We start from the raw sequence: 27,089 nt of genomic DNA, 5'->3' as shown, positions 1-27,089 counted from the left end.
TTAGAGTGGGAGGGAGAGAGAGGGAGAGAAAAGGAGAGAGAGAGAAACATCGACGTGAGAGGGACACATAGATGTGAGAGGGATACATCGTCTGGCTGCCTCCCACACTACCCTGCCTAGGGCCAGGGATGAATCGCAGCTGAGGTACGTGCCCTTGACCAGAATCAAACCCACCACTCCTTGGTCCGCAGGCTTATGCTTTACTGCTGAGCCAAAAGGGCTCTAATTTTTTTTTAATATTTTTTTTTCTTAGAGGAAGGAAGAGGGAGAGAGTGATAGAAACATCAGTGAGAGAGAACATCTATTGGCCACCACCTGCATGCCCCCCCCTGGGGATCGGGCCCACAACCTGGGCATATACCCCGACCAGGAATTGAACCGGCGACCTCTTAGTGCCTGGGTTGACGCTAAACCACTGAGCCACACCGCTGGACCAGAACTTTGTTTATATATTTTTTTAATCCTCACCCGAGGATATTTTTTATTTATCTTCAGATAGAGTGGGAGGGAGGGAGGGAAGAGAAGAGGAGAGAGAGAGAGAGAGAGAGAGAGAGAGAGAGAGAGAGAGACTGACTTTGATTGGTCCAGCCAGGGCTGGGGTTTGAACCACAACTGAGGTACGTGCCCTTGACTGGAATCAAACCCATGACTCTTTGGTCCAAGGGCTGAAGCTCTAACCACTGAGCAAAACCAGCCAGAGCACCTAGCACAGAACTTTAAAAAGTGCCTGGGTTTCTAGAGTGATAGGAGTGTCTGTTATTCTAATGAGGCAGCTTCTGGTGGCCTTTTGATAGTTTTGAGATGAGGACTGATCACCAGAAAAAACTAGTGGCTCAAACTGCAGAGAGGAAAAGATAGCTAAAGATTGAGTTTAATCACATGGCCAATGATTTATTTAATGATGCCTGTGCAGTGACACCCTAATTAAAGTTTTGGACATTGGCACTCAGTGGAGCTTCCTGATTAGTTAACACATGGATGTGCAGAGTGTGATACACCCTGCTTCCACAAGGAAGTCTGTGCTCTCCCAGACTTCACCCCTTGTGTATCCTTTATAATAAAACTAGGATTGTAAGTACAGTGCTTTCCTGAGCTTTGTGAGTCATCGTGGTCAATTATCGAGCCTTCGGGGGTCATGAAACTCCTAATTTTTAGTTATTTAGTTGGAAATGCAGGTGGCCTGGGGACTGCCGAAAGTGTGGCTGATGTCTGAAGTGAGGGCAGTCTTATAGAAGACTGAACTCTTAACTGTGGGGTCTGATGCTAACTCTTAAGTGTTTAGCGTTGGAAGTGTATTGCAGTATACCTGGTTGTGTGAAAACACAGTATATACATAATACTCAGTTTTGTTTCTCCATTTGCTGATTGATGGACATTTGAATTGTTTCAACTTTGGGGCTATTGTAAATAGTGAACATTTGCACACAAGTCTTTTATTTCATTTCTCTAGACAGAGCATAAAAACTATACAAGGTGAGGCACATCCGGGGGTAAAAACAAAACAAAACAAAAAACGAATATCAGTTATCCATGGGACAACACCAAACAGATTATATATGATTTCTCCAGTCTGAGAAAGGGGCTAAGGGATTGTATAGGACAGGAGCTGAGAGAGAAAAAATACTTGAAGAAATAATGGACAAAATTTTTTCAAATTTGATGAAATCTATAAATCCATAGATCTAAGAACCTCAGTCAGTATCAAGCCAGCTAAACAGAATTAATTAAAACACTGTGGTACTTGGTGACAAGAATAAACAAAACAACTAAGTGAAATAGAAAACCCCAATATAGACTCATGCATATATGGGCAATTTTGTTGTTTCTTGAATTGCTTTATCTGTATGTCATGATGTTGGTTTTTCTAAAATGTTGATTTCTTGGCTTTGTTCTCTTTTTGTGGAAACTTTTTCTGTTTGCAATTGCTTGTTTCTGGGATGGGTGGGACATGTGGATAGCTTTTCTTCTGAATTTGTGATTTATCTGTCTCTCCTGGGGGTCCGGAGCAACCTAGCTTGGTGTCTTAGCTTCTGTGGTCCCAATGCCACTATTTTTGTGTGGGTGCAGGTAACACTGCCACTTACTATGAGCAAGAAGATGGGGAAAGGGAGAAGGACCTGTTCTAAAACATGGCTACCAACTACTTACTCTTCCCGTGGTATGCAATGTATTATCTCTTCTTGTGGCCATTGAATCTGATGTTTTTTAGATTTTACTAAACTGCTCCTACCTCTTTAGCTCTCTTCTTTATGAGTTATTTGCAATATTTTTTTTTGTCTTATTCTTTTTCTCTTTTAAAATATTTCTATTTGCCCTGGCCGGTTTGGCTCAGCGGTTAGAGCATCGGCCTGCGGTCCGGAGAGACCCGGGTTCGGTTCCCGCTAAGGGCATGTACTTCGGTTGCAGTTTATCCCCGGCCCTGGTTGGTCGTGCGGTGGCAGCCACTCGATGTGTCCCTTCACGTCGATGTTTTTCTCTCTCTGTCTCTTCCTCTCTCTCCCTCCCACTCTATCTGTACAAAAAAAAATGGAAAAATGTCCTCGGGTGAGGATAAAAAATAAATAAATAAATAAATAAATAAATAAATAAATAAATAAAATATTTCTATTTAAATAGATTCCTGTAACCCTGGCTGGTTTGGCTCAGCTATTAGAACATTGGCCAATGGACAAAAGGGTCTCAGGTTTGATTCCTGGTCAGGGGCACGTACCTGGGTTGCAGGTTTGATCCCTAGCCACGGTTGCGGGAGACAACCAGTCGATGTGACTCTCTCACATTAATATTTCTCTCTCTCTCTCCCTCCCTCTTTCACCCTTCCTCCCTTTCACTCTGTCTAAAAATCAATGGGGAAATATCCTCGGGTGAGGATTAACAGATAATAGATAGATTCCTGTATTCTCCAAGAGGGAAAATGATACATTTATACATATTTTGTTAGTAAGTATGAAGAAGATACCCATGTCAAAGTTTTGTCTGATAACTATTTTTCCCTTAATGATGTCCAGATCTAAAATCAAAGATTTTATAAAGTTGGTTTTGTATATAAAATAATTTGTCTTGCCCTGGCCGGTTTGGCTCAGCGGTTAGAGCGTTGGCCTGCGATCCAGAGAGACTTGGGTTCAGTTCCCGCTAAGGGCATGTACCTTGGTTGCAGTTTGCCCCCGGCCCTGGTTGGTTGTGCGAGTGGCAACCACTCGATGTGTCCCTTTCACGTTGATGTTTCTCTCTCTCTCTCTCTCTCTCTCCCTCCCACTCTTATCTGAACAAAATATGGAAAAAATGTCTTCGGGTGAGGATAAAATAAATAAATAAAATAAAATAATTTGTCCTTTTCCAGTAGAAATAACAGTTTTGGGGTTTTGTTCTGTTTATGGTTTTGATTTTCTTTCTTTAAAACAATTTTTTTTTCTTTCCATTTTATATTTCAGCTCTTTTGTGCCTTTCAAGATGATAAGTATCTATACATGGTAATGGAGTACATGCCTGGTGGAGACCTTGTAAACCTTATGAGTAACTATGATGTACCTGAAAAATGGGCCAAATTTTATACTGCTGAAGTTGTTCTTGCTCTGGATGCCATACACTCCATGGGCTTAATTCATAGAGATGTAAAGCCTGACAACATGCTTTTGGATAAACATGGACATCTAAAATTAGCAGATTTTGGCACATGTATGAAAATGGATGAAGTAAGTAATAAGCAAGTATAAAAATGCTGGGTTTTTGTTTTGGAAACAAAAATAAAAGAAACACTTTAAATCTGGACTTTATAGTTTTAAACAAGGATAACTTTAGTTATGCTTACTGTGTATGACTCAAAGTAATAAAATACCCAGATTTTAATGCATTTCATAATGCATTTGTCCTCTCTCCTCTCAGAGCCATGCAGTTTTTATCCCTTAGTTGCATTTGTGTGTGTATGTGTGTGTGTGTGTGTGTTTATACACATTTTTTTCCCTTCATCTCTGCTATTTACCCAGACAGGCATGGTGCATTGTGATACAGCAGTTGGAACACCTGATTATATATCACCTGAGGTTTTGAAATCACAAGGGGGTGATGGTTACTATGGGCGAGAATGTGATTGGTGGTCTGTGGGTGTTTTCCTTTTTGAGATGCTGGTGGGTAAGTAAATATTTAACATTCTTTTTTCAAAACTTACCTCATGATACTTTTAGTTCAAAAATTTGGGAGTATAAGGAAATTATTGCATGTGTCCTAGGGAAGAAGTGGGATTTATGAAAACATTGAATGAATAGTGTCTGATATGACAGATTGTTAATTGGAAAGTTAAAACCAAACCTCATACTGGCAAGTTGAGTAGAATACGAAAAGAATTGAAAGTGTACTACTAGGAAATATTCCTTCAGTAGACCTTTTTGTATTAAGAAAATACAACAGCCAGAAGCAAGTTTACAGCTACAGTGGGCCTCCAGTCTTGAGATTTTTTTTTTATTAACAGTATTTGTTGTAAATATTTTGAATATGAAGCTGTTCATATTTGTTCTAATAATAGAGAACTAAAAGTACATTTTTAGTTTATGTAATTTGTTAGTGATTTTTATTAACTTAATTTCTTGTATATATTTCTTGTTTATATATTTTGTTTGAAATTCTAGTAAAGTAAATCATAAATATAGTTTTTGACCATTTGACTATCAAGATAACTACATTTTGTATTTCAGTCTCAGAAAACTCAGAGACAAATTTAATAATTTCTTTTACTTTGACCAAATCAAAATTTGAAAGGCTTAAGTGTTTTAAAACTTTTCTTTATATCATGGATTTCATTCTTAAAATTTCCTTTTCCTAAATACTAGGGACACACAAATATCTCTGGCTAAGGAAGCTAGTGACTGAATCATCTGGCTTAGGGACAGAGGAGATATAGCCAAATTCACTTTCTGAGGCAAGTGTGATAAGGCTAATAATATTATATGAGTGACTTTAGTATTGAGAATATATTTTTAGAAAATGGGGAATTTATTTTATAGATAATGACCCTAAAAGAAATTGGTAGTAGAAAATCTATAAAATTTATATGATAATTGAGTATAGTTATTGTTTTTTAAAAAATCAGAACATTTTGGTAAATCTCAAATTTAGGTAATAATTAGGCAAGGAACTTTTTTGTAACAAAGTTTGTCTTCTGCCCTGGCCAGTTTGGCTCAGCAGTTAGAACCTGGGCCTGTGGACCAGAGAGACCGGGTTTGGTTCCCGCTAAGGGCATGTATCTTGGTTGCAGCTTGTCCCCAGTCCTGGTTGGGGTCGTATGGTGGCAGCCAGTCGATGTGTCTCTTTCACCTCTCTCTTTCTCTCTCTCTCTCTCTCTCTCTCTCTCTCTCTCTCTCTCTCTCTCTCTCTCGTCTACCTCTCTCCCTTCCGCCATATCTGGAGATAAATACAAAAATGTCCTAGGGTGAGGATAAAAAAAAAAGATTGTATTTCCTCTCTCTTTTTAAATCCTTACCCAAGGACATGTTTTTATTGATTTTAGGGAGGGAGGAAGGGAGGGAGGGGAAGAGAGAGAGAGAGAGAAACATTGATGTGTGAGAGTGAGACATCAATCAGTTGCCTCCCACACATGCCTCTATCAGGATTAAACCCCAAACCTGAGTACGTGCCCTGACCAGGAATGGAACCTGAAACCTTTTGGTGTACGGGATAACACTCCAAACCAGATAAGCCACATCAGCCAGGGCTAAATTGCCTTCTCTTGGTGACCATTCTGTATATGAAGCATTGATCTTGCTATGCTTAGTATGATGTTATAGTATGACCTACTTTGCTTTAGACTTTTGTCTTTGTAGTGGGTCTCTTTGTATTCACCATATGTTTCCAGGTAGCTGTCCATTCTCCCCATCTTTGGCCCAGTCTGATGATGCATTAGGTGTGTCTTGTAATCTTTTGAAAGTAGAATATACTCTATTATTTGCCTAGACTCTCCTAAGGATTTAGAAAATAATATTTTGTAGGAAGTCATATGGCTCATTTGAAGAGATTTAAATTTCTGCTACTCTTTTCAACTCTGAAAGCTGGATTTAATGAATTTGACTAGTACTGATTTTGCAGTATTCTGAGCTTGCTCTGGTGCTTGCTTAGTTGGTTGGCACTGGAATTCATTTAAAGGATTCTATTGCAATTAAAAATGACACTAGAAGAACCTTGAATTCAAAACTGCCCTGTGCCTCCTGCGCCCTTGAAAACAAATAAAAACAATCTACCTGAATACCCCTTTTGAAATTTTGGATTGACTGCTTTGGGAAAGTCTGTTTTGTACTAAGGTGACTTGTAGTTAAGGCATACTAGCAGGGCCTTTAACCCTGTGGCTTCAGTTGAGTACTGGCCAAAATGATACCTTCAACTTTTTGTGTCTTGACACTTGTTTGAATACTTCTTTATTACACAATCATTAGTCAGCAGGAACCATTTCTACCATTTTCAGCTCTAGATATGTGTCATCTTAGGCAAATCACATGTCATTTTTCTGGGCCCACCTTCCTCATATATAAAATAATAGGGCTGGTCTAACTCTTAGAGCTGCACTGTCCTCTCTATCATGATGAAAATGGTTTATATCTGTGCATCCACTATGGTAGGTACTGGCCACATGGGGCACTTGAAATGTAACTGGTGGACTGGGGAACTGAATTTTTCATTTCGTTTAATTGTAATTTGCCACATGTGATTAGTGGCTATTGTATTGTATAACAAAGCTCTAGAGAGTAATCTCCAAGCATTAGAAGACTCTGACTAATCTGACCTCACTTTGTAAACTTTTTAATTATTTAGTAAATTGTTTCTTTTCCCACTATTACAAAAAAACAAAACCACAAAATTCTAGAGTTAGCATTAAATTTATTTTGCTCATAAGGGTTAATGGGTCATTGGTATGGTTCAAACTTAAATATATTCTTGGTGTTATACCTGTTTGTTTTGACTGAGACCTCTAGCCCATAACCATTCATTCTTTCATGCATGTGACCAATTTATACTTAACATACTTAAATATTAGACGAAAAGTGTTTAATTTGTATTTCTATTACACTCAATGTCTTCTTTCTCGGAATTTTAGGGGATACTCCATTTTATGCAGATTCACTTGTAGGAACATATAGCAAAATTATGGATCATAAAAACTCACTATGTTTCCCTGAAGATGCAGAAATTTCTAAACATGCGAAGAATCTCATCTGTGCCTTCCTAACAGACAGGTAATATATATTGAATGTCTTTGTAGAGATGACACCTTTAACTTTTAAACTTGTAGAAGTGAAAGCATACCTAACTCTTATTTACATATGAAATCAATCTCTCTCCTTATCTTAATTGCATTTAATTCTGAATTAGCCTTTTTTTTACTGCTAAGCCCAGTGTTGGGTTACCCTTGTCATTTTGTGTGTGCAGCCCAATTGTAATTTAACTCTAACCTTAACCCTCATGTCTAAAAACAAAACAAAAAATAGAACTTACTAAAATAATGCATTTGAGAAAAATAAAACTGTATTATTCACATTTTCGCCTCTGAGGTGGCTTAAGCCATATTACCCTTGATTGTTCAATTTTTGAAAGAAGAGCATTTTGTGCAGCTAAATACTTAACAGGTTATAATCTTAAAAACTGTTTGTGTTTAACTTGGGAGTGCCTCCTTTCCAACCTGTTTTTATTTGCATTTGAATATGAGCAAGTCTGTCCTGGAAATTCTATATTTCTTAAAACAAAATAGATGAACAGTGTTTTGAAAACCAGCTATTCAGAGTTTCTTCCTTGGCCTCTCCATTCAGTTCTTTTCTGGTTTCCCATTTATAGTTGTGACAGGAGTCATCCTATCAAAGGACCAACACATACAAGAGGGTACTTTCTCCCCCACCCAAACTTTATTTACTAGCTTTACATTCTTAGGGAAATTATTTTACTTTATTTGGAAATAATTTTATTCATTCATAAAATGATGGCATCAGAATAGATTAAAGTAAGGGCATCTGTAGCTCTAAAGTGCTATGATTCTTTAGCACACCTTATGTTTGTTAGCTAGTTGCTGTTACAAGAAGTACTATAGTGATTGTCCTCATATATCTTTGCATACTTTTTGTAGGATAAAATCTTAAAGGTGGAATTCTGGGAATTGAGTGATGTTGCAAAATTGACCTTGAGAGTCACATCAGGAAATATTTTGTTGTTGTTAATCCTCACCTGAGGATATCTAATCCAGTGATTTTTAGAGAGAAGGGAAGGGAAGGGGAGAGAGGGAGAGAGAGAAACATCAATTGGTTGCATCCTGCACTCTCCCTAAACAGGGTTGGGAATCAGACCCTCAACCCTTTGGTGCATGGGCTAACACTAACCACAGAGACACACTGGCCAGGACCGGGAATTTTATATTTTTAATTGATTTCAGGGAGAGGGGGAGAGATATAGAAATATCGATTGGCTACCTCCCCTGCATGTCCCCTCCTGAGGATCGAGCCTGCAAACCAAGCATGTGCCCTGACTGGGAATTGAACTGGTGACCTGCTGGTGCTTGAGATGATGCTCAACCCATTGGGCCACACCAGCTAGACCAGGGAATATTTTTTAACAATAATTGTTTTCCTAATTTTTATCAAAGTGAATATTATGAAATATTTTTCTTTTTTCATAGGAAGCAAGAAAAGTTATTTTTATTTAATCATTTTTTCTATTTTTATCAATCATTTGTAGAATAAAACTTTTAAGATTTGTTAATTGTGTGATTTATGTACAATCCATGCTGATAAACTCAAAACAAATCCTGTATCATGTTTTGATTTCATAGGATGACCATAATTTGTGCTGAAAGATCAAATATAAAATATAGGATATAGCATGTGTTATTGGAAAGAGTATCATTCATGACAGATTTGCCTTAGCAATTTATTAGGAGGGAGATTGTAGTAAAGAATGATTGTAGGTAGAGAAAAGATATTTTGATAATAATTTAATGCCATTAGTATGACTAGGATCACTTCCCTCTCAAGGTTCTGCTCTTAAATTAAACGTAGCTCCATGGCCTTTTATTTTCAGTCTTTTTTTTTTTTTCCCCATATAGTCTTAATTGAAGACCCAAAGGGTCAAAAAATGAAATCATTTGTTGACAATTTTTTGTGTTTAGAACAATAATTTTAATGAAGAGATAAAACTTATTAGAGAAATATGGATAGCTTCAAATACAACATGTGCTTTCTTTTTAAGAAGGGGAGAGATTTTAAAAATAACATTTTTACTAGAAAGGTTTTGATAATTGTTCTGGGCCAAAAGTTAGATCTTTGTCCATTTTACATCCTAAAGTTGGTCATGCAATTTTGGCACATGCAGGTGAATTTGTTATTTGAAAGTCTCATGTGTATTTTTGTTTGACACAAACTACAGATTGAAATATATTTCACTTTTCATGACATTTACTATACACTACTGTCTTTTTAATCTATCTGTAGAGATTATACATTATAAAATAGAGATTGTATTTTGTTTTGTTTTTGAGAAATATTTATGCTGAAGCTTTTAAAAAAGATATCTCAAACTTATTTGTGATCCTTATGTTGATTCTTGTTGCGATAAAGAGTTAATATTTTTGTCTTCATAACTTTACTTCTATATAATCTTTAACTGCATTGCTTAGGGAGGTACGACTTGGGAGAAATGGGGTAGAAGAAATCAAACAACATCCTTTCTTTAAGAATGATCAGTGGAATTGGGATAACATAAGAGAGAGTAAGTCAATAAATTTAAATATTTCCATTACATCACATTTTAAATAGATTCCTCTTTTGAATTAACAAGTATGTTTTATACACTTAATGCTAACTAATTTTAAAATTAAGAGGTTTCATTTTAAATTTGTTCATTGACAATATTTATAACTAATATTACCTCAGTAGTTTAGCAAACTAAGCATACAATAAATATGTATTTAGTAACAATATTTTCCAATACTTTTATATTAAACATCATAGGTTTCTTTATTTGTCAAGTTAAATTTTGTGGATCTCAATAATTTTCAAAATGGGGAAATATAAACTTTAATTTGAAGAGTAAGAAATCTTTTTACTAAAGAATGTAGAAAATTGAAAACCAAAGAATGTATGTGCAAGTTATTACTGCTTGTAATTTTAATACCTTGAGTAATATCATACTGCTTTTCTTTAATTGATTTCTCTATATTTAAAACTGATCTAATGTAGTAAAATGCTTATAAAATTTTAATTCTTTGAAATGATAAAATGGAAAATGTGTTAATTAAATTTTCTATAGTAAATCATAAAATGTTATCAATTATATATTATTAATGTATATTGTATTAATATTAATATAATATATTGTTAATATAAAATAGGGGTATTTTCAAATTTATTTTTTGATTATGAATGAAATAATTCATTTTTTTTCATAGCGGCAGCTCCAGTAGTACCTGAACTCAGCAGCGACATAGACAGCAGCAATTTTGATGACATCGAAGATGATAAAGGAGATGTAGAAACCTTTCCAATTCCTAAAGCTTTTGTGGGAAATCAGCTGCCTTTTATAGGATTTACCTACTACAGAGAAAATTTGTATGTTATTTATTACATTTTCATTGTTTCAGAGTCTAGCTATAAAGAGTTGTCTTGCTTTGGGACTGGATTATATTTTTAAAAAGTATTAATTTGTTTTAAACTTTTAGTTTTTCCAAAAGGACTATCAGAAGAGTTATTTTTCATTTAATTTCATTATTTTATTTCTGATTGTTACATGACATTCTTTTATAAATTAATGCAAGGCAATGCTCTATATTAGTTTGGGCTTTAGATAAGACCAAGTACCTGCTTTTGAAGGAGCTTGTCAACTAATGAGGGATATGAGAAGATTATACCCTCATAGTGAAGGGTAGAATGTGCTATTTGTCTTAGGAAAGGTATCCAAAAAATCTAAGATGGTTTGGAAGAAAAATAAAAGTCATGTTTCTTTGGGAGAAGTTAGGCAAGATCTCAGGGCAGAGATGGCTAAATTTAAATTTAGTTAAATTTAAAGATAAAGGGTTTTTTTGAATGGTGGAGATGTGAGGATGTGAGTAGTGGAAGCAAAAGTTTGGAATGTAAGCATTCATTGAGAGCACAGTAGTGTAATCCAGTGGGGCTCAAACATAGGGTGTATATTTCTGGCTTATGACCATTTGAAGGACTTGATAAGACTGTAGTTTTCTTGCCTAAATCCTTCCATCTATCACAAAGCTTGGCATAGGTTGTTCAATAAATATTGGTTGACAAGTGAGTTTTTGGGGTAAGATTAGAAAATAGATTGAAGTTGGAGTTTAGGAGAAGAATTATGCAAAAGATGTTTTTTGTGTGTTCTGTCAAGGGGCTTTTGACTTTATAGGCAGTGAGGAGCCACTGAAAAATATTAAATAGTTGAGTGAAGCATTAAAGACATCGGAGGAACTTTTTGATATTTCTGTGTATAATGTTGGGAATGACCAACCATTACGATTTGCTCAGGACTGAGTGGTTTCCTAGGATGTGGTATGGGGCTTTCACACTGAGACTGGGAACAATCCCAGGCCAACCAGGAAGAATTGGTCATCTGGCTACCATTAGTGTTCTCAAAACTGTCATAATGCTGACTAAAGTCAGGGTATCAGTGCCAGGAGAAACCCAGGAATGTTTATAGGCAGTCAGGAAGGACCCAGTTAAGAGAGAAATTGACATTTAATTAGAAGTGATCATTTATGTATTAAGACCTGGAGATCAAGAGATGTTATCTTTGAAAAAGAGAGATGTCTCTTTCTAGAAAATGTCTAGAAAAGAAAAATAAAATTGTTACAGGAACTCAGGATGAAGAGGAAGAGAGTTTCATTTAGTGACTCCAATCTCAACAATGTTAAATAACAGAACATCTGATAAGATTGAGAGGCGAGAAAAGTTTAGCAAATTATTGAAAATAGTATAAATATCTAGAGGGGAAAATGCTTCATTTAAAATAAGTTGAAGTGGGAAAAAAGAGAAATCTTTGTGATTGGAATTTAATTCTGAGAAGAAGTTGGTATTAGAAAATGGATTAAAATGACTTGTAAAAGAATTTACTTTACTGCTTTTTCTTCTAGGTTATTAAGTGACTTTCCATCTTGTAGAGAAAATGATTCAGTACAATCAAGGAAAAATGAAGTATGTATAAAATTTTACTCTATTTTAATCGAATGTTCAAATATTTTAGTAATGTCCATGTATTAATAGTTTAGTTGATGCTACCTTTTAAATCATTAGATGGCATTCTTTGTTGCAATACAGTTCAGCATAACATTGAAATAATTAACTTATTTGACGAGTATCGTTGTGTAAGATACAGTGGCTAGTAAAATGATGTATTATACACGGCTTTAGGTTTAGTTTTAGTAGCAAAAGTGACAAAGTAGGTTTATGAACAGCTATAATACCAGTTAGAAAATTTTATCATAGTTCTATAGAAGTACAGATAATAAGTTGTAAGAGTAACAGAAATAGTGAAGAGATTCAAATTTTGAGTATTTAGCAGTGAATTCATATAAAGAATGGTTTTATCAAACTATTCCAGTATTTTGAGATGCTAACAATTTTTCTCTTCAAAACTTATAAAAACCAAAACATTTACTTGGATAATTTTTGGTATGATTTGTGTTTTAGGAATTTTAGGAAGCAAAACAAGCATTTAAATGTATTTGTGTTTTTTCTTTATTTTTTTTAAATAGGAAAGTCAAGAGGTATGTGGATGTCATATATCTTGAAAAACAGACTCATCACTCTAGCAATGTTTTGATGTAGCCTTGTTCCACTTAGCACTGGAGCACTACATCTCCCAAGACAGAAGTTCCCAACCTTTTTCCTACCAAGTATCTCTTTTATTATTGTTCCTATGGATCTGTTATTTAAAATACATAGTATGTATTTTTTTTTTGTTTTTATTTATCAAGGATATGTAATTGGCAGCAAGAACTTCTGATTAGCATGTGATAACTACTGTGATCAAATTGTATTAATGCAACAGTAGTTAAATTTGACTAGTTCACTTGCCTCTGTCTTCTTCTTAGGGGAAAAATAGTTTTCTTTAAGGTATATGACATATTTAAAAAACCATGAATAACCTAATCACCAGAAAGAACAGTGGAAAGAATATTGGTTTTGGAATCTAAAAGACTTAAAAAATTAGGTTGATTTTTTTTTTATACTGCCACTTATTAATTATGTTATCTTGGCCCAGTTATTCATAATTTTTGGATTTTAGTTTCTTTACTAATTAGATATGATACTACCATATTCTTAGGGTTTTTGTTAGGATTAATGAGACCACATTTGTCAGTTGCCTGCCACAGTTCCTAAGGCACAAAAGTAACTCAAAAAGTTAAATCCTTTATAAAGATAATAATGCTCCAAAAATTGATTATTTAATACTTTCTGTAATTTTAGTTTGTTTAAAGAATGACAGATCTGGTCTAGAAAGATTTAAAGAATGACAAGATTGCTTGTAATTCATTAGCTGTCGTTTGTTCAGAAGTTATTGATTATAACTTTACAGTACTGAGCCCAGCACTGTGTAGAAGAGCTTATATTCTTATTTTTAAGAACATTAGCATATATTTGAGCATCTTCAATAAAATACTGTTAGCACAAACGCTAACAGTATTTTTAAATAAATAATCTGCAGAAGAACAGTGAAGGCTAGCCTTTATTCCTAATGAATGAGAAACTTGTGTCATAGAAGATTTCTGCCAAGGTTAGAGCTTCTCATTCATGTTTGCAGTGTGACCATACATACATATATGTGTACTGTCATAGACAGAAAGCAAGAGATGGAGGGTTTTTTCCCTCTGTCAATAAAAGTGACATTAGGAGGTATAAATACTATACCAGTTGAGGTGATTACATTAAGTTGAAAGAAAAGAGAATCCTATTGTTTTCTTGAAGCCTCTTATCTTTTAAGTGTTATCATACTTTATAATCATAGTCTTTTCTTTTCTGACAGATTCAGAAAAAACTATACACATTAGAAGAACACCTTAGCACTGAGATACAAGCCAAAGAGGAGATAGAGCAGAAGTGCAAGTATGTTTGTAGATGATTAATAGTATATTATAAAATTTAAGTTTAAACATATTACTAAAAATGTAATTATGTAAAGTGTATTTTAAAATTTATAGTAAATGCTTTTATTGTAAATTAGGAGTTATTTTATTTACTGTTTTGTTTTTAATTCTTTAGATCTGTTAATACTCGCCTAGAGAAAGTAGCAAAGGAGCTAGAAGAAGAGGTAAAGTTGCCGTACACTTTTACTAACATTTTTGTTCATAAAGAGTTTTGATGCCTGACTTATCTACAGTGTTCTCTCAGTACCGTATTAATACATATCTTGATCTGTAATAAAACCTACCTTGTAACATCAGTGCACAGGACTAAAATTATAGGATAAACATGATAATAGGCTTTGTTTTTGATGTTTTCACAAAACTTGAGTTAATTTAGTGTGTGTAGATATTTCAAGTAAAAAAATTGCATTTGTATTGATGACATGGTTTAAAAACAGAAAGTAACCATTCTTTATTTTTTAAATTTTGGTCATAACATTTTGACCCATGCTTTTATTACGTAAATATTATTCAATGGTGATATAATGTTATATAGAAAGTTTTCACATGTTATGTGAAAACCAAACATTTATGGTATTGATGAATGTTTCACAAAACATTTATGGTATTGATGAAGAGTAGTGTGTTATTTTTTTTTTCTTTTTTAAAAAATTTATTCATTTATTTATTTTAGCTTATTTATTTTTGTTACAGATGTTTTTCCTTTTTCCCCCACTGATTCCCCCCTCCCCGCCCTGTCCCCAGCTTTGTTGTCTATGTCCATTGTTCATGCATACATGCATATAAGTTCTTTGGTTTATCTCTCCCCCACTACCACCTCTTCTGGGGATTGTCAGTCTGTACCCCACTTCCACGTCTCTGGGACTACCCCATTCCTCAGACTGTTATGTTCATTATATTCCACAAATAAGTGAGATCATATGATACTTGTCTTTCTCTGTTTGGCTTGTTTCACGTAGGATAATACTTTCCAGATCCCTCCATGTCGTCTCAAAGGATAAGAGATGTTTCTTTCTTATAGCTGCATAGTACTCCATTTTGTATATGTACCACAGCTTTTTATCCATTTGTCTACTGATGGACATTTGGGCTGTTTCCCTTCTCTGTATCATTCCAATTTTAGTATATGTGCTGCCGAAGCAAGCACTAGTGTGTTATTTTTAAAATATGGGAAACATTGAAACTTTAATAATATAGCAGTTACAGCTTTTATTTAATTTTGTTTTTTTATCTTGAAATAACTAAAATAGTTTCTGTTTTTATTTTATTTTATTTTCATACATTTTTTCTGATAATAACTTCAAGCACTATTTCAGATTACCTTAAGGAAAAATGTGGAATCAGCATTAAGACAATTAGAAAGAGAAAAGGCGCTTCTTCAGCACAAAAATGCAGAATATCAGCGGAAAGCTGATCATGAAGCAGACAAGAAACGAAATTTGGAAAATGATGGTTTGTGGTGTAGAATATTAAATACTTACTAAGAAAAAATTAAGTGTATGTTTGTGTTGTGTTGAAGCTTGCCATTGAAATGCTTTTTATTATAGTTAACAGTTTAAAAGATCAACTTGAAGATTTGAAAAAAAGAAATCATAACTCTCAAATATCCACCGAAAAAGTGAATCAACTTCAGAGACAAGTAAGTTGATCCCAATTTATAATAAAGATATTGAATTTTATTTATGACTGCATGTTAACAGTTTTAATTGGCAATGTTACAAAAGGATTTTACCTCTAATTTTAAAGGGAAATCATGAGGAAATATTTTTAGGTCTTTGTTTATTTTAAATACTTTTTAATACAGTAAGAAATTGAAGTATTTTCATTATCTGCACCTGTGTTTGTTTCTTTGTTGTTGTTTGTTTTTTAATGGAATAACAGCTGGATGAAACCAATGCTTTGCTGCGAACAGAATCTGATACTGCAGCCCGGTTAAGAAAAAGCCAGGCAGAAAGTTCAAAACAGATTCAGCAGTTGGAATCTAACAATAGAGATCTACAAGATAAAAATTGCCTCTTGGAGACTGCCAAGTTAAAACTTGAAAAGGAATTTATCAATCTTCAGTCAGTTCTAGAATCTGAAAGGAGGGACCGAACCCATGGATCAGAGATAATTAATGATTTACAAGGTATTAACGTAGATATTGCACTTGAATTCCTCTTAAAGATTCATATTTTGGAAATAATTTTAGATGATGGATAATGTGCTGAGTAGCACATTTCTGAATATGTAAAGTTAGGGTATTAGAAATACATTAATATGAAATATTGTGAGCGAAAGATATACTTTCAAATAGTTTGGAGTATTTAAGTATCAAGCTACCTTTCAAGGTGGTAGATTGGGTTCCAGTTGAGTTGGCTGTAAAGCAGAATTTCAACTCTATCAACTATACCAACAAAAACTTGTGCTCATTAATAATAGCTTCAAAGTATGAGGTGACTTTCAAGTTTTTTACTCTTAACATATGTATATGTATATATATATATATATATATATATATATATACTTTGTAGATTTATTGTTTTTAAAAATGTTGCAATTTTAGGTAGAATATCTGGCCTAGAAGAAGATTTAAAGAATGGCAAAATCTTATTAACGAAAGTAGAGATGGAGAAGAGACAACTACAGGAAAGATTCACTGATTTAGAAAAGGTAAAACATGTTAAGTTTTATATTTGTGTAAGAAAATGACTATAGAGTTTCAGAATGGAAAACTTACTCCAAAATAAGAGAAATCATTTATTTCTGCATATTTATTGGACTGATACTGAGATTTGGTTGTGTTGTAGACTAAGGATATATATTTCTTTTTCTTCTTTTTTTTTTTTTTAAATTCTCACTGAAGGACATGTTTCCGTTGATTTTAGAGAGAGGGGAAGGGAGAGAGAGAGAAACATTGATGTGACAGAGATACATCAGTTGGTTGCCTCCCGTACATACCCTGACCAGGGATCAAACTTGCAACCTGGATATATGCCCTGACCAGGAATCAAACCAGCAACCTTTTGGTATATGCTCCAACCAACTAAGCCACAGCAGCCAGCGCAGGATATATATTTCTTAAGGCTTGCCATAGCACTACATAAGCAGCTCTTAGTATGTTAGATGCTTCAGGAGGGAAGGACTCTCCTGGAGTGTGTATAATGAGGATGCTTCTCTGTAGGGGTCCAGAGAAAACTTAAATTTTCACTCATAACATGTCTTAAAATTACATAATGTTATGACTTTTGGCATTTGGAAATTTTTCTTTAAAAATACTGTAAGCTAAGAATAATTTCTAGGCTCTGTACAGTTAACCTTTTTTAAAAATCGTCACCCAAGGATATTTTTTCATTTATTTTCAGACAGAGTGGGAGGGGGAGAGAGAAACATTGATGTGAGAGAAAGACATCCATTGGTTGCCTCCCACAGGACCCCAATCAGGGACAGGGACCAAACCACAACCAAGGTATGTGTCCTTGACCAGAATTGAACCCATGACTCTTTGGTCCATGGGCCGACGCTCTAACTGCTGAGCCAAACTGTCCAGGGCGTACAGTTAATATTTTATTTTATTTACCTATTCATTTATTTAAGTAGTGTGTCTTCTGTGGTAGAAGTATTAGGATGCAGTTCTTGCCTTTAACAGTCTCACAGTGTGATGTAATTTCTAAAGTAATAATAACTCACAGAGATAATTATAATGCAGTGTGGTAAGTAAAATGGTAGAGGTACGGACAAGGGATATTGAGTAGGTGTACAGGATGAACCGCTAATCTGACAAAGCAGGACTGGTTGACAGGGTAAAGGCACATTCTGAGTTGAGGAAGACAGCATGAGCAAGGCACAGAGGCTGGAAAATAAAAATGGTCTAGTCTGTTTATTTAAGTACAATCTGTTCTATATTTCTGGAGTATAGAGTAGGGGCGACACATTTTAATCTTTTAAGAGAAAGAGTAAATATTTTAAGTTTTGCAAGCCTTAGCCCCTCTGTTGCAATTATCCAGTTCTACTGCAGTAAGTAAAGGAATGGGCATGGCTGTGTTGCAGTGACATTTTGCAAAAGTAGCAGGCCTATATAGTCTTCTTGTGAGAGTGAGAATTCAGTGGCCAGAGTGAGGCTACAGAGCTAGGCATGATCTAGATCATACAAGATTTTGAATACTCTGTTAAGAAACTTAGTTTGAACAATGGACTGGCCACTGAAGATCTTTAAATCAGTAGATCACTGTGTACTATGAGAATGGATTTGAAGGGGACACATCAGTTTCTTTCAGTATTCAGATAATGGGTTTAACTAGTGCAGTGGCTAAAGCAAGGAAAATAGGAATGATCTGAGAAATATTTAAAGGAGGAATGTTTGGTAGCAATTAGTAATTGGTTAAATGTGGCATGTGAGTAGTAAGTACTCAAGGATGAATTCCGGTTCCTGGTTTGTGATGAGATACATAGTGGTGCCATTAATTAATATAGAATAAAGGAAAAATAGCTCTTGTAGAGGAACAGCAATACATTTATTTTAGTCCTAAGTGTGAGGAGCCTTTGAGACAGCCAAATTAGGATATCTACAAAGCAATAGTTATAGTAATAGAAGCTAAAAGTATTTGCGAGTCATCGGTATAGAAGTAGCTGAAGTCATGCAAATGGAAGAGCCCATCTGGGAAGAATTTGTTTAGAGCAGTAGTTTTTCAAGACGGAGATTGGTGAATTATTACGTTGAAAAAAAGTATTTTCAGTATTAAATATTTTACTTAAAACACAAAAGAAATATCTATATTTGTGATACAAACTATAGAAAACAAAGAATTAGAAAATTTTTTGAGGATATATAGAAAATAAACCGACTTCTGTTATTAAAGATTCTCAATTTTAAACATGTCTCCTACATGTTGAAAATAAACATGAATGATAGAGGATCCTGAGATTTTCTTTTAAGATATAGCAAAAGGATGCCCTGGCAAGTTTGGCTCAGCAGTTCAAACGTCTGCCCATGGACCGAAGGATCTTGGATTCTATTCCCAGTCAAAGGCACATACCTGGGTTGCAGGTTCAATCTCCAGCCCTGTCAGAGTTGTGCAGGAGTCAACCAGTCCGTGTGTCTTTCTCACATTAATGTTTCTCTCTCTCTTGCCTCCCTCTCTCTATCACCTCCCTCTCTTCCACTCTATCTAAAAATTAATGGATGCCCAGCTGGTGTGGCTCAGTGGCTTGAACATCATCCCATGAACTGAGGTCCTGGTTTGATTTCTGGTCAGAGCACATGCCCAGGTTGTGGGCTCAATCCCCAGTAGGGGGAGATCAGGGAGGCAGCTGATTGATGTTTCTCTCTCACACTGATGTCTCTCTCTCTCCCTCTCTCTCTCTCTCTCTCCCTCTCTCTCTCTCTCTCTCCCTCTCTCCCCCCCTCCCTCCCTCCCTCTTCCCCCCTCCCTCCCTCCCTCTTCCCCCCTTCCTCTCTCTCTCTAAAAACATTAATAAAAACCTGTTAAGCCCTGGCCGGTTTGGCTCAGCGGTTAGAGCATCGGCCTGCAGTCTGGAGAGACCTGGGTTCGGTTCCCGCTAGGGGCATGTACCTCGGTTGCATTTTGTCCCCGGCCCTGGTTGGTTGTGCGGGTGGCGGCCACTCGATGTGTCTCTTTCACATCGATGTTTCTCTCTCTCTCTCCCTCCCTCCCACTCTATCTGTACAAAAAAATGGAAAAATGTCCTCGGGTAAGGATAAAAAAAAAAAAAACCTGTTAAAAATTTTTTTTGAAATCAATGGAAAAATATCCTCAGGTGAAGATTAACAAAAAAAAGAAAAGAAAGAAAAGATATAGCGAAAGTAAACATTTGGTATGTTTTAAAAGTTTAAGAAATAATAATATAGGAAGAGGGAGAAGCATTGTGGCTAAAGAACACTACCTCCAGAAAACACCGTTTAAGAGGTAGTTCGGGGAAAAACTTCACAAGCAATAGAAAAAAATAAGAGCAGGATGGGGAGAACAAGTGAATTCACTGTCAGGTCAAGGAAATGGTTTCAGGGGCAACGGTGAGTTCAAATGAGGTAAAGACTAAAAAGTGCATGTTGAATTTGATATTGAGAATACCATTGGTCACTTTATTGAGATCAAACAATCTCAATACAGATCTCGAAATAGTGGAGTGGAAGTATGGGAGATGGGTTCAGTGGGAAGAGAACTTGTAGAGCATGTAGATTACTTATACAAGAAATTTGTATAAATAGAAGAGGGAAAGTGTTGAATATTCTTAGTCCATAAAAAAACAAAACCAAACAAAAACCTTTGTAAGCTTTTGAAATTGTCAGCAGTCTTTTTTGTTGAAAGCTGCCATTTTAATCTTTAATAGGAAAAGAACAACATGGAGATAGATATGACATACCAACTAAAAGTTATACAGCAGAGCTTAGAACAAGAAGAAGCTGAGCATAAAGCTACAAAAGCACGGCTGGCAGATAAAAATAAGATTTATGAATCCATTGAAGAAGCTAAATCAGAAGCCATGAAAGGTATGCATTTTTATAAGAGGGTTTTCCAGCAGCATTTTACTAAGAATTGATTCTATATTCAATTCTTTGGTTTCGAAAATATTTGTATATATTTTATTGCCAAATACTAGAAGGGAAACATTATTAGGGAAGCTTTACATATATATCTTTGCCTCCCCTCGCTCCATGGCAATAGTCATTTCTAAGACAGGAAGATTCAAATAAAATTATTCAACCTAATTTTTAGACCAGAGAGAAATTAATATTTTTGTGATAATTGATAGTGACAGACATACGAAGTCTAAAGTTCTAGATATATCTACTCAGATTGGGGGATATGCTCTTTTTTTGATAACTTTGTTTAACATTTCATCGACTTATGGTTCCTGCCACTTCCTTCAAGATAAGATTTTAAAATAATAGCTGACCTAACTATAATAGAAGCTCACTGGATATTTTGAGCTCTAGCATGATGAAGACACTAGCTAGATTTCGTCAAAACCATACAGTACTAATGAATGTAGGATAAGATAACAAAGTTAACTTTTTCACAAAGCAGCTTATATCTTAGAATTGTGTTAGGCTAATCACTTGTTTTCCAAACTGACTGTTTACATTATGATGGATTTGAAATTCCAAAGGAAATCAGTATTCTTGTGAAAGATTCATAAAACTCTTAACAGAAACTTTATTTCATATTGAAATACAACATTTATGAGTAACTTAGCAAAAAATAGGCTTTTATTATTAAATGTAATTGAAAGTAGGGGATTTTTTTGGTTGATATTTGTTTAAGCCACTAATTCAGTATGATAAAGATGAAGTGGGTGTTTTATTTAGAAAAATTGGTTAGAAGAGATGAAGTCAGTGGGCCATGTTTCCCTCTCTGTGGCCTAGAAGACAGAGTGGAATTTGATTGAGGTATAATTTGGTGCAATAAAATGCAAACACTTTTCACATTTTTAGCACCTGTAACCATCACCCAAAACAAGGTATAGCATTTATCTTTTCATCACCTCAGTAAATCTACTTATGCCTCTTTCTGTTTTCTGTGCCCACATTAGGGTGATTGTTTTTTTAAAACAAGTGTATTTGTTCATAGATTATTCTCTGAACTGATGAAATAAACAAATTCAGTATAATAATAAATACCATTTTTTTCAAACTCCTTTTTTACAACACTAACAGATGCGTGATGACTTTGGTGCTTTACAGTACACAAAACTTAAATGTTATAGATGGTACTCAAATCCGGGTCTAAAGCCTTTGATCTCACTGCAGGTCATTGCCTTCTTTGATTAAGAATATGACCTCACCATCAATGAATCACTAGCTATGTGACCTTGTCCAGTTGAAGGTTTTTTTCTTCTTTTTTTTTATTAATTTATTTATTTTTGTTACAGATGTTTCTCCTTTTTCCCCCAGTGATTCCCCCCTTCCCCTCCCTCCCTGCAGTTAAAGTTTTTGTGCTTTGTTTTCTATAAAGGGACAATTAAAGTATTAGTTGTGAAGACCAAGTGCAATGACACATGAAAAGTGCTTAGAGCCCTGGCTGGTTTGGCTCAGCAGTTAGAGTGTCGGCCTGTGGTCCAGAGAGACCTGGGTTCAGTTCCTGCTAAGGGCACATACCTCAGTTGCAGTTTGTCCCCGGCCTTGGTTGGGTCATGCGGGTGGCAGCCACTCAATGTGTCCCTTTCACGTCGATGTTTCTCTCTCCCTTCCTCCCACTCTATCTGAACAAAATGTGGAAAAGTGTCCTCGGGTGAGGATTAAAAAAAAGAAAAGTGCTTAGAAATACTAGCTATTATTAGTATGTGAAGAATAGTTTTATTTTTTCACACTTTTGAAGACAGTTCATTAAAAACTGAAAATTCATAGGTTTAATTTTTACTTAACATAACTTTGTAGTAAATGATAATTAGATATTGAGCATTAGGTATGAAGGAGCAGAGGAACCTAGCTGGATTTGAACAGATTTTCTAATCGGAATATTAAAAGGTAATTCTGCCCGACCGGTGTGGCTCAGTATCAGTGGATTGAGTATTGTCCCTTGGACTGAGAGGTCCCTGTTCAATTCCTAGTCAGGGCACATGACCATGTTGTGGGCTCAGTCCCCAGTAGGGGGCGTGCAGGAGGCAGAAGAGCGATGTTTCTCACTTCGATGTTTCTATCTCTCCCTTCCTGTCTCAAAAAAAAGATAATTCTTTAAAAGATAATGTAATAACTTACATTAATAGGGAATCACCTAATTAGACATAAACTTTGCCTGCTCTACACCTTGAGATTGAAAAAGGCTTTTAAAAGCCTTTTCTGATTAATAAAAACAGTTAAAAGCTATTGCAAATCACTTAGAAAATATAGGAAAGTATAAAGGTTAGCCATAGTCCTAGTAATCAGGGTGACATGTATTTTCTTTCTTTATTTTTTTTTTAAGTTTTGCTTTTTTTCTTTTAAAAATATTATGAACATTTTTTTAGGTCATTAGAAAATTTCTTTTTAATAGTGAGCACTTACCAAGTGTTTGCCATACTCAAGGCAGCATCTAAATGCTATATATATATATAAACTCGAAATCTGTATAATATCCCTATAAGGTAGGTACTGTTATCACCATTCTAGAAATAAGGAAACTGAGCTTCAGAGAGGTTAATTAACTTGACCAGTCAAATAATTAGGGAAGTGTTAGAGCCAGGATTTAAACTCTGGAAGTTTGGTCCTCAACCATCTCCTTAAAACATAGTTTTCATCCTCTGCCTAGTAATTTGCTAATATGGAAAGAGCCATAGAGGTCAAAGAATCTACCTGAATGTTTTAAGATAAGGATAAGACAAGTAACACTGACAGGCACGGAATAGCAGGAAAATAAAAGAAATCTTTATTTAAAATATATAAGTATCTTTTTCAAAAAAATCCTTGCCCAAGGATATGATTATTGATTTTATTTTTATTTATTTTTTTTAGAGAGAGAGGATAGGTGGGGGGAGAGAGAAAAAGAAACATTGATGTGAGAGGTAAACATTGATCACCACAACTAGGAATTGAACCCACAACCTAGGTATATGCTCTGACAGGGAATTGATCTCAAAACGTTTGGTGTACGGGACGACCCTCCAACAAACTGAGATACACAGCCAGGGCTAAAAGATAAAAGTATCTTTTAGAATCATAAGTAAAGGTAGAATTATTTTATTTCCATTACAACAAATGTAACTTTGCAAAGTGTGGTAAATTTTTATGCCCTGCAAATGAAATACCTAATTTTTTTTTTTATATTCCTCATCTGAGGATATTTTTCTGTTTATCATCAGACAGAGTGGTAGGGAGGGAGGAAAAAGGCAGTGAGAAACATGGATGCAACAGAGCCACATCGACTAGTTGCCTCCATGTCACATGACCCAACCAGGGCCAGGGACGAACCATAACTGAGGTACATGCCCTTGACCAGAATCGAACCTGCAACTCACTGGTCCATGGGCCGACGCTCTAACCGCTGAGCTAAACCGACCAAGGCGAAATTCCTAATTTTTCAGCATGAAACTGTTATTTCAAATAGGAGTAATGAAAATATTAAACTGGGGATTTAAAAATATTTTTAAGGAACATCATTTACTATAATTCTTATTAGCATCATGTGATGTGTTTGATATGCTTCTTTTGTTTGTAAATTCACAATTATGTTTGTTTTTATGGCAATAGAAATGGAAAAAAAGCTCTTGGAGGAAAGGACTTTAAAACAGAAAGTAGAGAACCTGTTGCTGGAAGCTGAGAAAAGATGCTCTATATTAGACTGTGACCTCAAACAGTCACAGCAGAAAATAAATGAACTCCTTAAGCAGAAAGATGTGCTGAATGAAGATGTAAGTATGCTCACTAATAAATAATTTAATGAATTAATAGTAAACTAGGTTTATTTGTAAAGGTACAATGATAGTTTCACAATTAAAATTTTTTTCTTATAAAATGATATTTTACAACCTTTAAATTTTACTGAATTTGGATAATATACTAAATAATAATTTTAAGTTATTTTTACCATAAAAGCCATATTTTATTTTTAAAATATAACATTATCAAAGATCCAAAAAAATATTTTACTGTGAAATGAATTCACTGCCTGAGGGCAAAAATCTGTTTTGCATCATCAGATATGCTGCCAACTTCATTGAAAAAAAAAAATCAAAATAATTTACTTACATACCAAGTACACAATTTATTTTTTAGGTTAGAAACTTGACATTAAAAATAGAGCAGGAAACTCAAAAGCGGTGCCTCACACAAAATGACTTGAAGATGCAAACACAGCAAGTCAACACACTAAAAATGTCAGAAAAGCAGTTAAAACAAGAGAATAATCATCTCATGGAAATGAAAATGAACTTGGAAAAACAGAATGCTGAACTTCGAAAGTAAGTTAATTGTTTGAGACAAAGCTTTACTAATATACACAACTATTCACATGTAAATTACCTTGATTTTTGTTTATCTGGGGATTTTTTTGACCATTTCATTTTCTTGACCATGTTGTTTCGTTTTTTCTATACAACTAATGTGTGGAGCGCCACTATTGTTCTTCAAGATATTTGCTTCTCCAACAGTTTTTTACTACTGGCACCTTATTATGCTATTATGATAGAAAGAGTGGTGGTATTAGAGCAAAGGAAAATATCTGGGACTTTCACCCCGTGCTCTTAAGAGTCCTTTTGGGACTGACCCTCATGCTTATTGTCTGTGTATTTTTTGTTTGTCCTTTAGTGCCTGGGACCTGGAAATGTTTCACTGTTAAGCAAATACCATATACATTTTTAAGTCACTTTTTAAGGATATACTTTAGTGCTCTATTTAATTTACTTAGAAAAGAGAAAACATATTTAAATACATTTTTGAAAAACAATAATTTGTATTTTTTTAATAAGCCTAGAATTAACTTATGTCAACCTAACCTCTTAAATGGGGTGTTAGGCTCACTTTTAATTTTAATTTTTTGTTTAATTTTATTTCTTTACTGATGATTAACATACATACAGAAAAAGCACACACATGACAAGTATAGGGTTCACAAAGTGTACAAATCTGTGCAGTCACCATTATATTTAGATATAAAACCTTGCACCCCCTACCTTCCCTCAGGCCCTCTCCCAGTCATTTCTTCATTCATGTAAAATAAACAATTTGGGGTGCTCTTTTAATTCTAGAATTTGGTTGGCATAAGTAGCTGATTATGGTGCATGTATGAAAAATTTAGTGTTACAGGTTTAATTTAGCCCTATTTGGTCTCTTGATACTCTTAAAAATTATTGAGGGTCAAAGAATGTTTGTTTATGTGAGTTATATCTAATGATATATTTTTGTCTTAGAAATTAAAACAGATAATTTTAAAACACAAAAACATAAAAGCACACATTTCATTAGCTGTTGGAGTGATGACATCATGATACGTCCTTTAGCCTTAAGAAAAATTCACATACACTAGTGAGAGAAAGGGTTTTAAAAAAAACAATGAGCCCTGGCTGGTTTGTCTCAGTGGCTGGAGTGTCAGCCTACGGACCAGAGAGTCCCGGGTTAGGTTCCTACTAAGGGTACATACCTTGGTTGCAGTTTGTCCCTGGCCCCAGTTGGGGTTGTGTGGGTGGCAACCAGTCAGTGTGTCGCTCACATCAATGTTTCTCTCTCTCTCTCTCTCCCTCTCCCCGCCCCCCCCCCCCCCCCCCCCCTCTGCTCTATCTGAAGATAAATGCAAAAATGTCCTCGGGTAAGGATAAAAAAAAAATGATGCTTATTTGGTATTATGAAAATGATATGATTTCAATAAACTTTATACATGCACTGTAAACTTTAGACCCTTTACTGAAGGATCTCAGGGACTCCTAGGGATACCCCAGACCACATTTTAAGAGTTGCTGGTTTAATATGTATGTAACATATTTAAACATTTGATTTAATATTACTGCAGAGAACGTCAAGATGCAGATGGGCAAATGAAAGAGCTCCAAGATCAGCTTGAAGCAGAACAGTATTTCTCAGTAAGTTCCAGACACATTAATTTGAAAATTGTTGTGTTTGTAGAATTAAAAATTTTGCTGCAGAGCCAGGAGAATGATTCTTGTCTTTACAATAGTTTATATTATCATTGTTAAAAAAAAAAATAGTTCTAAACACTCGCCCATACCTTATGAAGTTGATTAAAAGCACTGCTTCTAGAGGAATACTATGTTTTCATTATGAAAGAAATAAAATTATCATTTTGAGCTCAGTTTTAAAATATGACATAGTAACTGTCACCTCTGTTTCATTGATTCAAGCCAAAAAAAATTATCTTGTCTAAATTAGTAATATATTTGGCCTCTTCATCTCTACTAATTTGTGTCTTAAAGAGAAATCTCAGTATGATATTCAGTTGAAAATCATGCTCCAAATTATTAGCTTAACTTTATTAGTTAATTGGTTGATTACAAGAAAATAAAAAAGCTTATTAAAACTATTAATTTGCTCAGAGGCTTAACATTACTTAGTGTTTTG

At 34.8% G+C, this 27,089-nt stretch overlaps 1 protein-coding gene across 3 annotated transcripts in view; it reads left to right on the top strand.

Annotated features, from left to right (window-relative positions):
* ROCK2 (Rho associated coiled-coil containing protein kinase 2) overlaps positions 1-27,089 on the top strand; it is a 98,419-nt gene that overhangs the window by 51,567 nt on the left and 19,763 nt on the right. For all 3 annotated transcript variants that reach the window (XM_036262464.1, XM_036262463.1, XM_036262465.1), the window contains exons 5-21: positions 3,429-3,689; positions 3,981-4,125; positions 7,076-7,214; positions 9,638-9,729; positions 10,409-10,568; positions 12,095-12,155; positions 12,716-12,727; positions 13,987-14,066; positions 14,223-14,271; positions 15,424-15,559; positions 15,655-15,746; positions 15,989-16,235; positions 16,653-16,759; positions 20,435-20,594; positions 24,270-24,430; positions 24,795-24,979; positions 26,524-26,593. In XM_036262464.1, the coding sequence (XP_036118357.1) occupies positions 3,429-3,689; positions 3,981-4,125; positions 7,076-7,214; positions 9,638-9,729; positions 10,409-10,568; positions 12,095-12,155; positions 12,716-12,727; positions 13,987-14,066; positions 14,223-14,271; positions 15,424-15,559; positions 15,655-15,746; positions 15,989-16,235; positions 16,653-16,759; positions 20,435-20,594; positions 24,270-24,430; positions 24,795-24,979; positions 26,524-26,593 (2,157 nt within the window). The remainder of the gene's footprint in view (positions 1-3,428; positions 3,690-3,980; positions 4,126-7,075; positions 7,215-9,637; positions 9,730-10,408; positions 10,569-12,094; positions 12,156-12,715; positions 12,728-13,986; positions 14,067-14,222; positions 14,272-15,423; positions 15,560-15,654; positions 15,747-15,988; positions 16,236-16,652; positions 16,760-20,434; positions 20,595-24,269; positions 24,431-24,794; positions 24,980-26,523; positions 26,594-27,089) is intronic.

The sequence above is a fragment of the Molossus molossus genome, unplaced genomic scaffold, assembly GCF_014108415.1.
Source record: "Molossus molossus isolate mMolMol1 unplaced genomic scaffold, mMolMol1.p scaffold_m16_p_15, whole genome shotgun sequence".
In the NCBI taxonomy this organism is placed as follows: domain Eukaryota; kingdom Metazoa; phylum Chordata; class Mammalia; order Chiroptera; family Molossidae; genus Molossus; species Molossus molossus.
The sequence above is the reverse complement of the archived record's forward strand: the minus strand, read 5'-3'. Positions and strand labels throughout refer to the sequence as shown.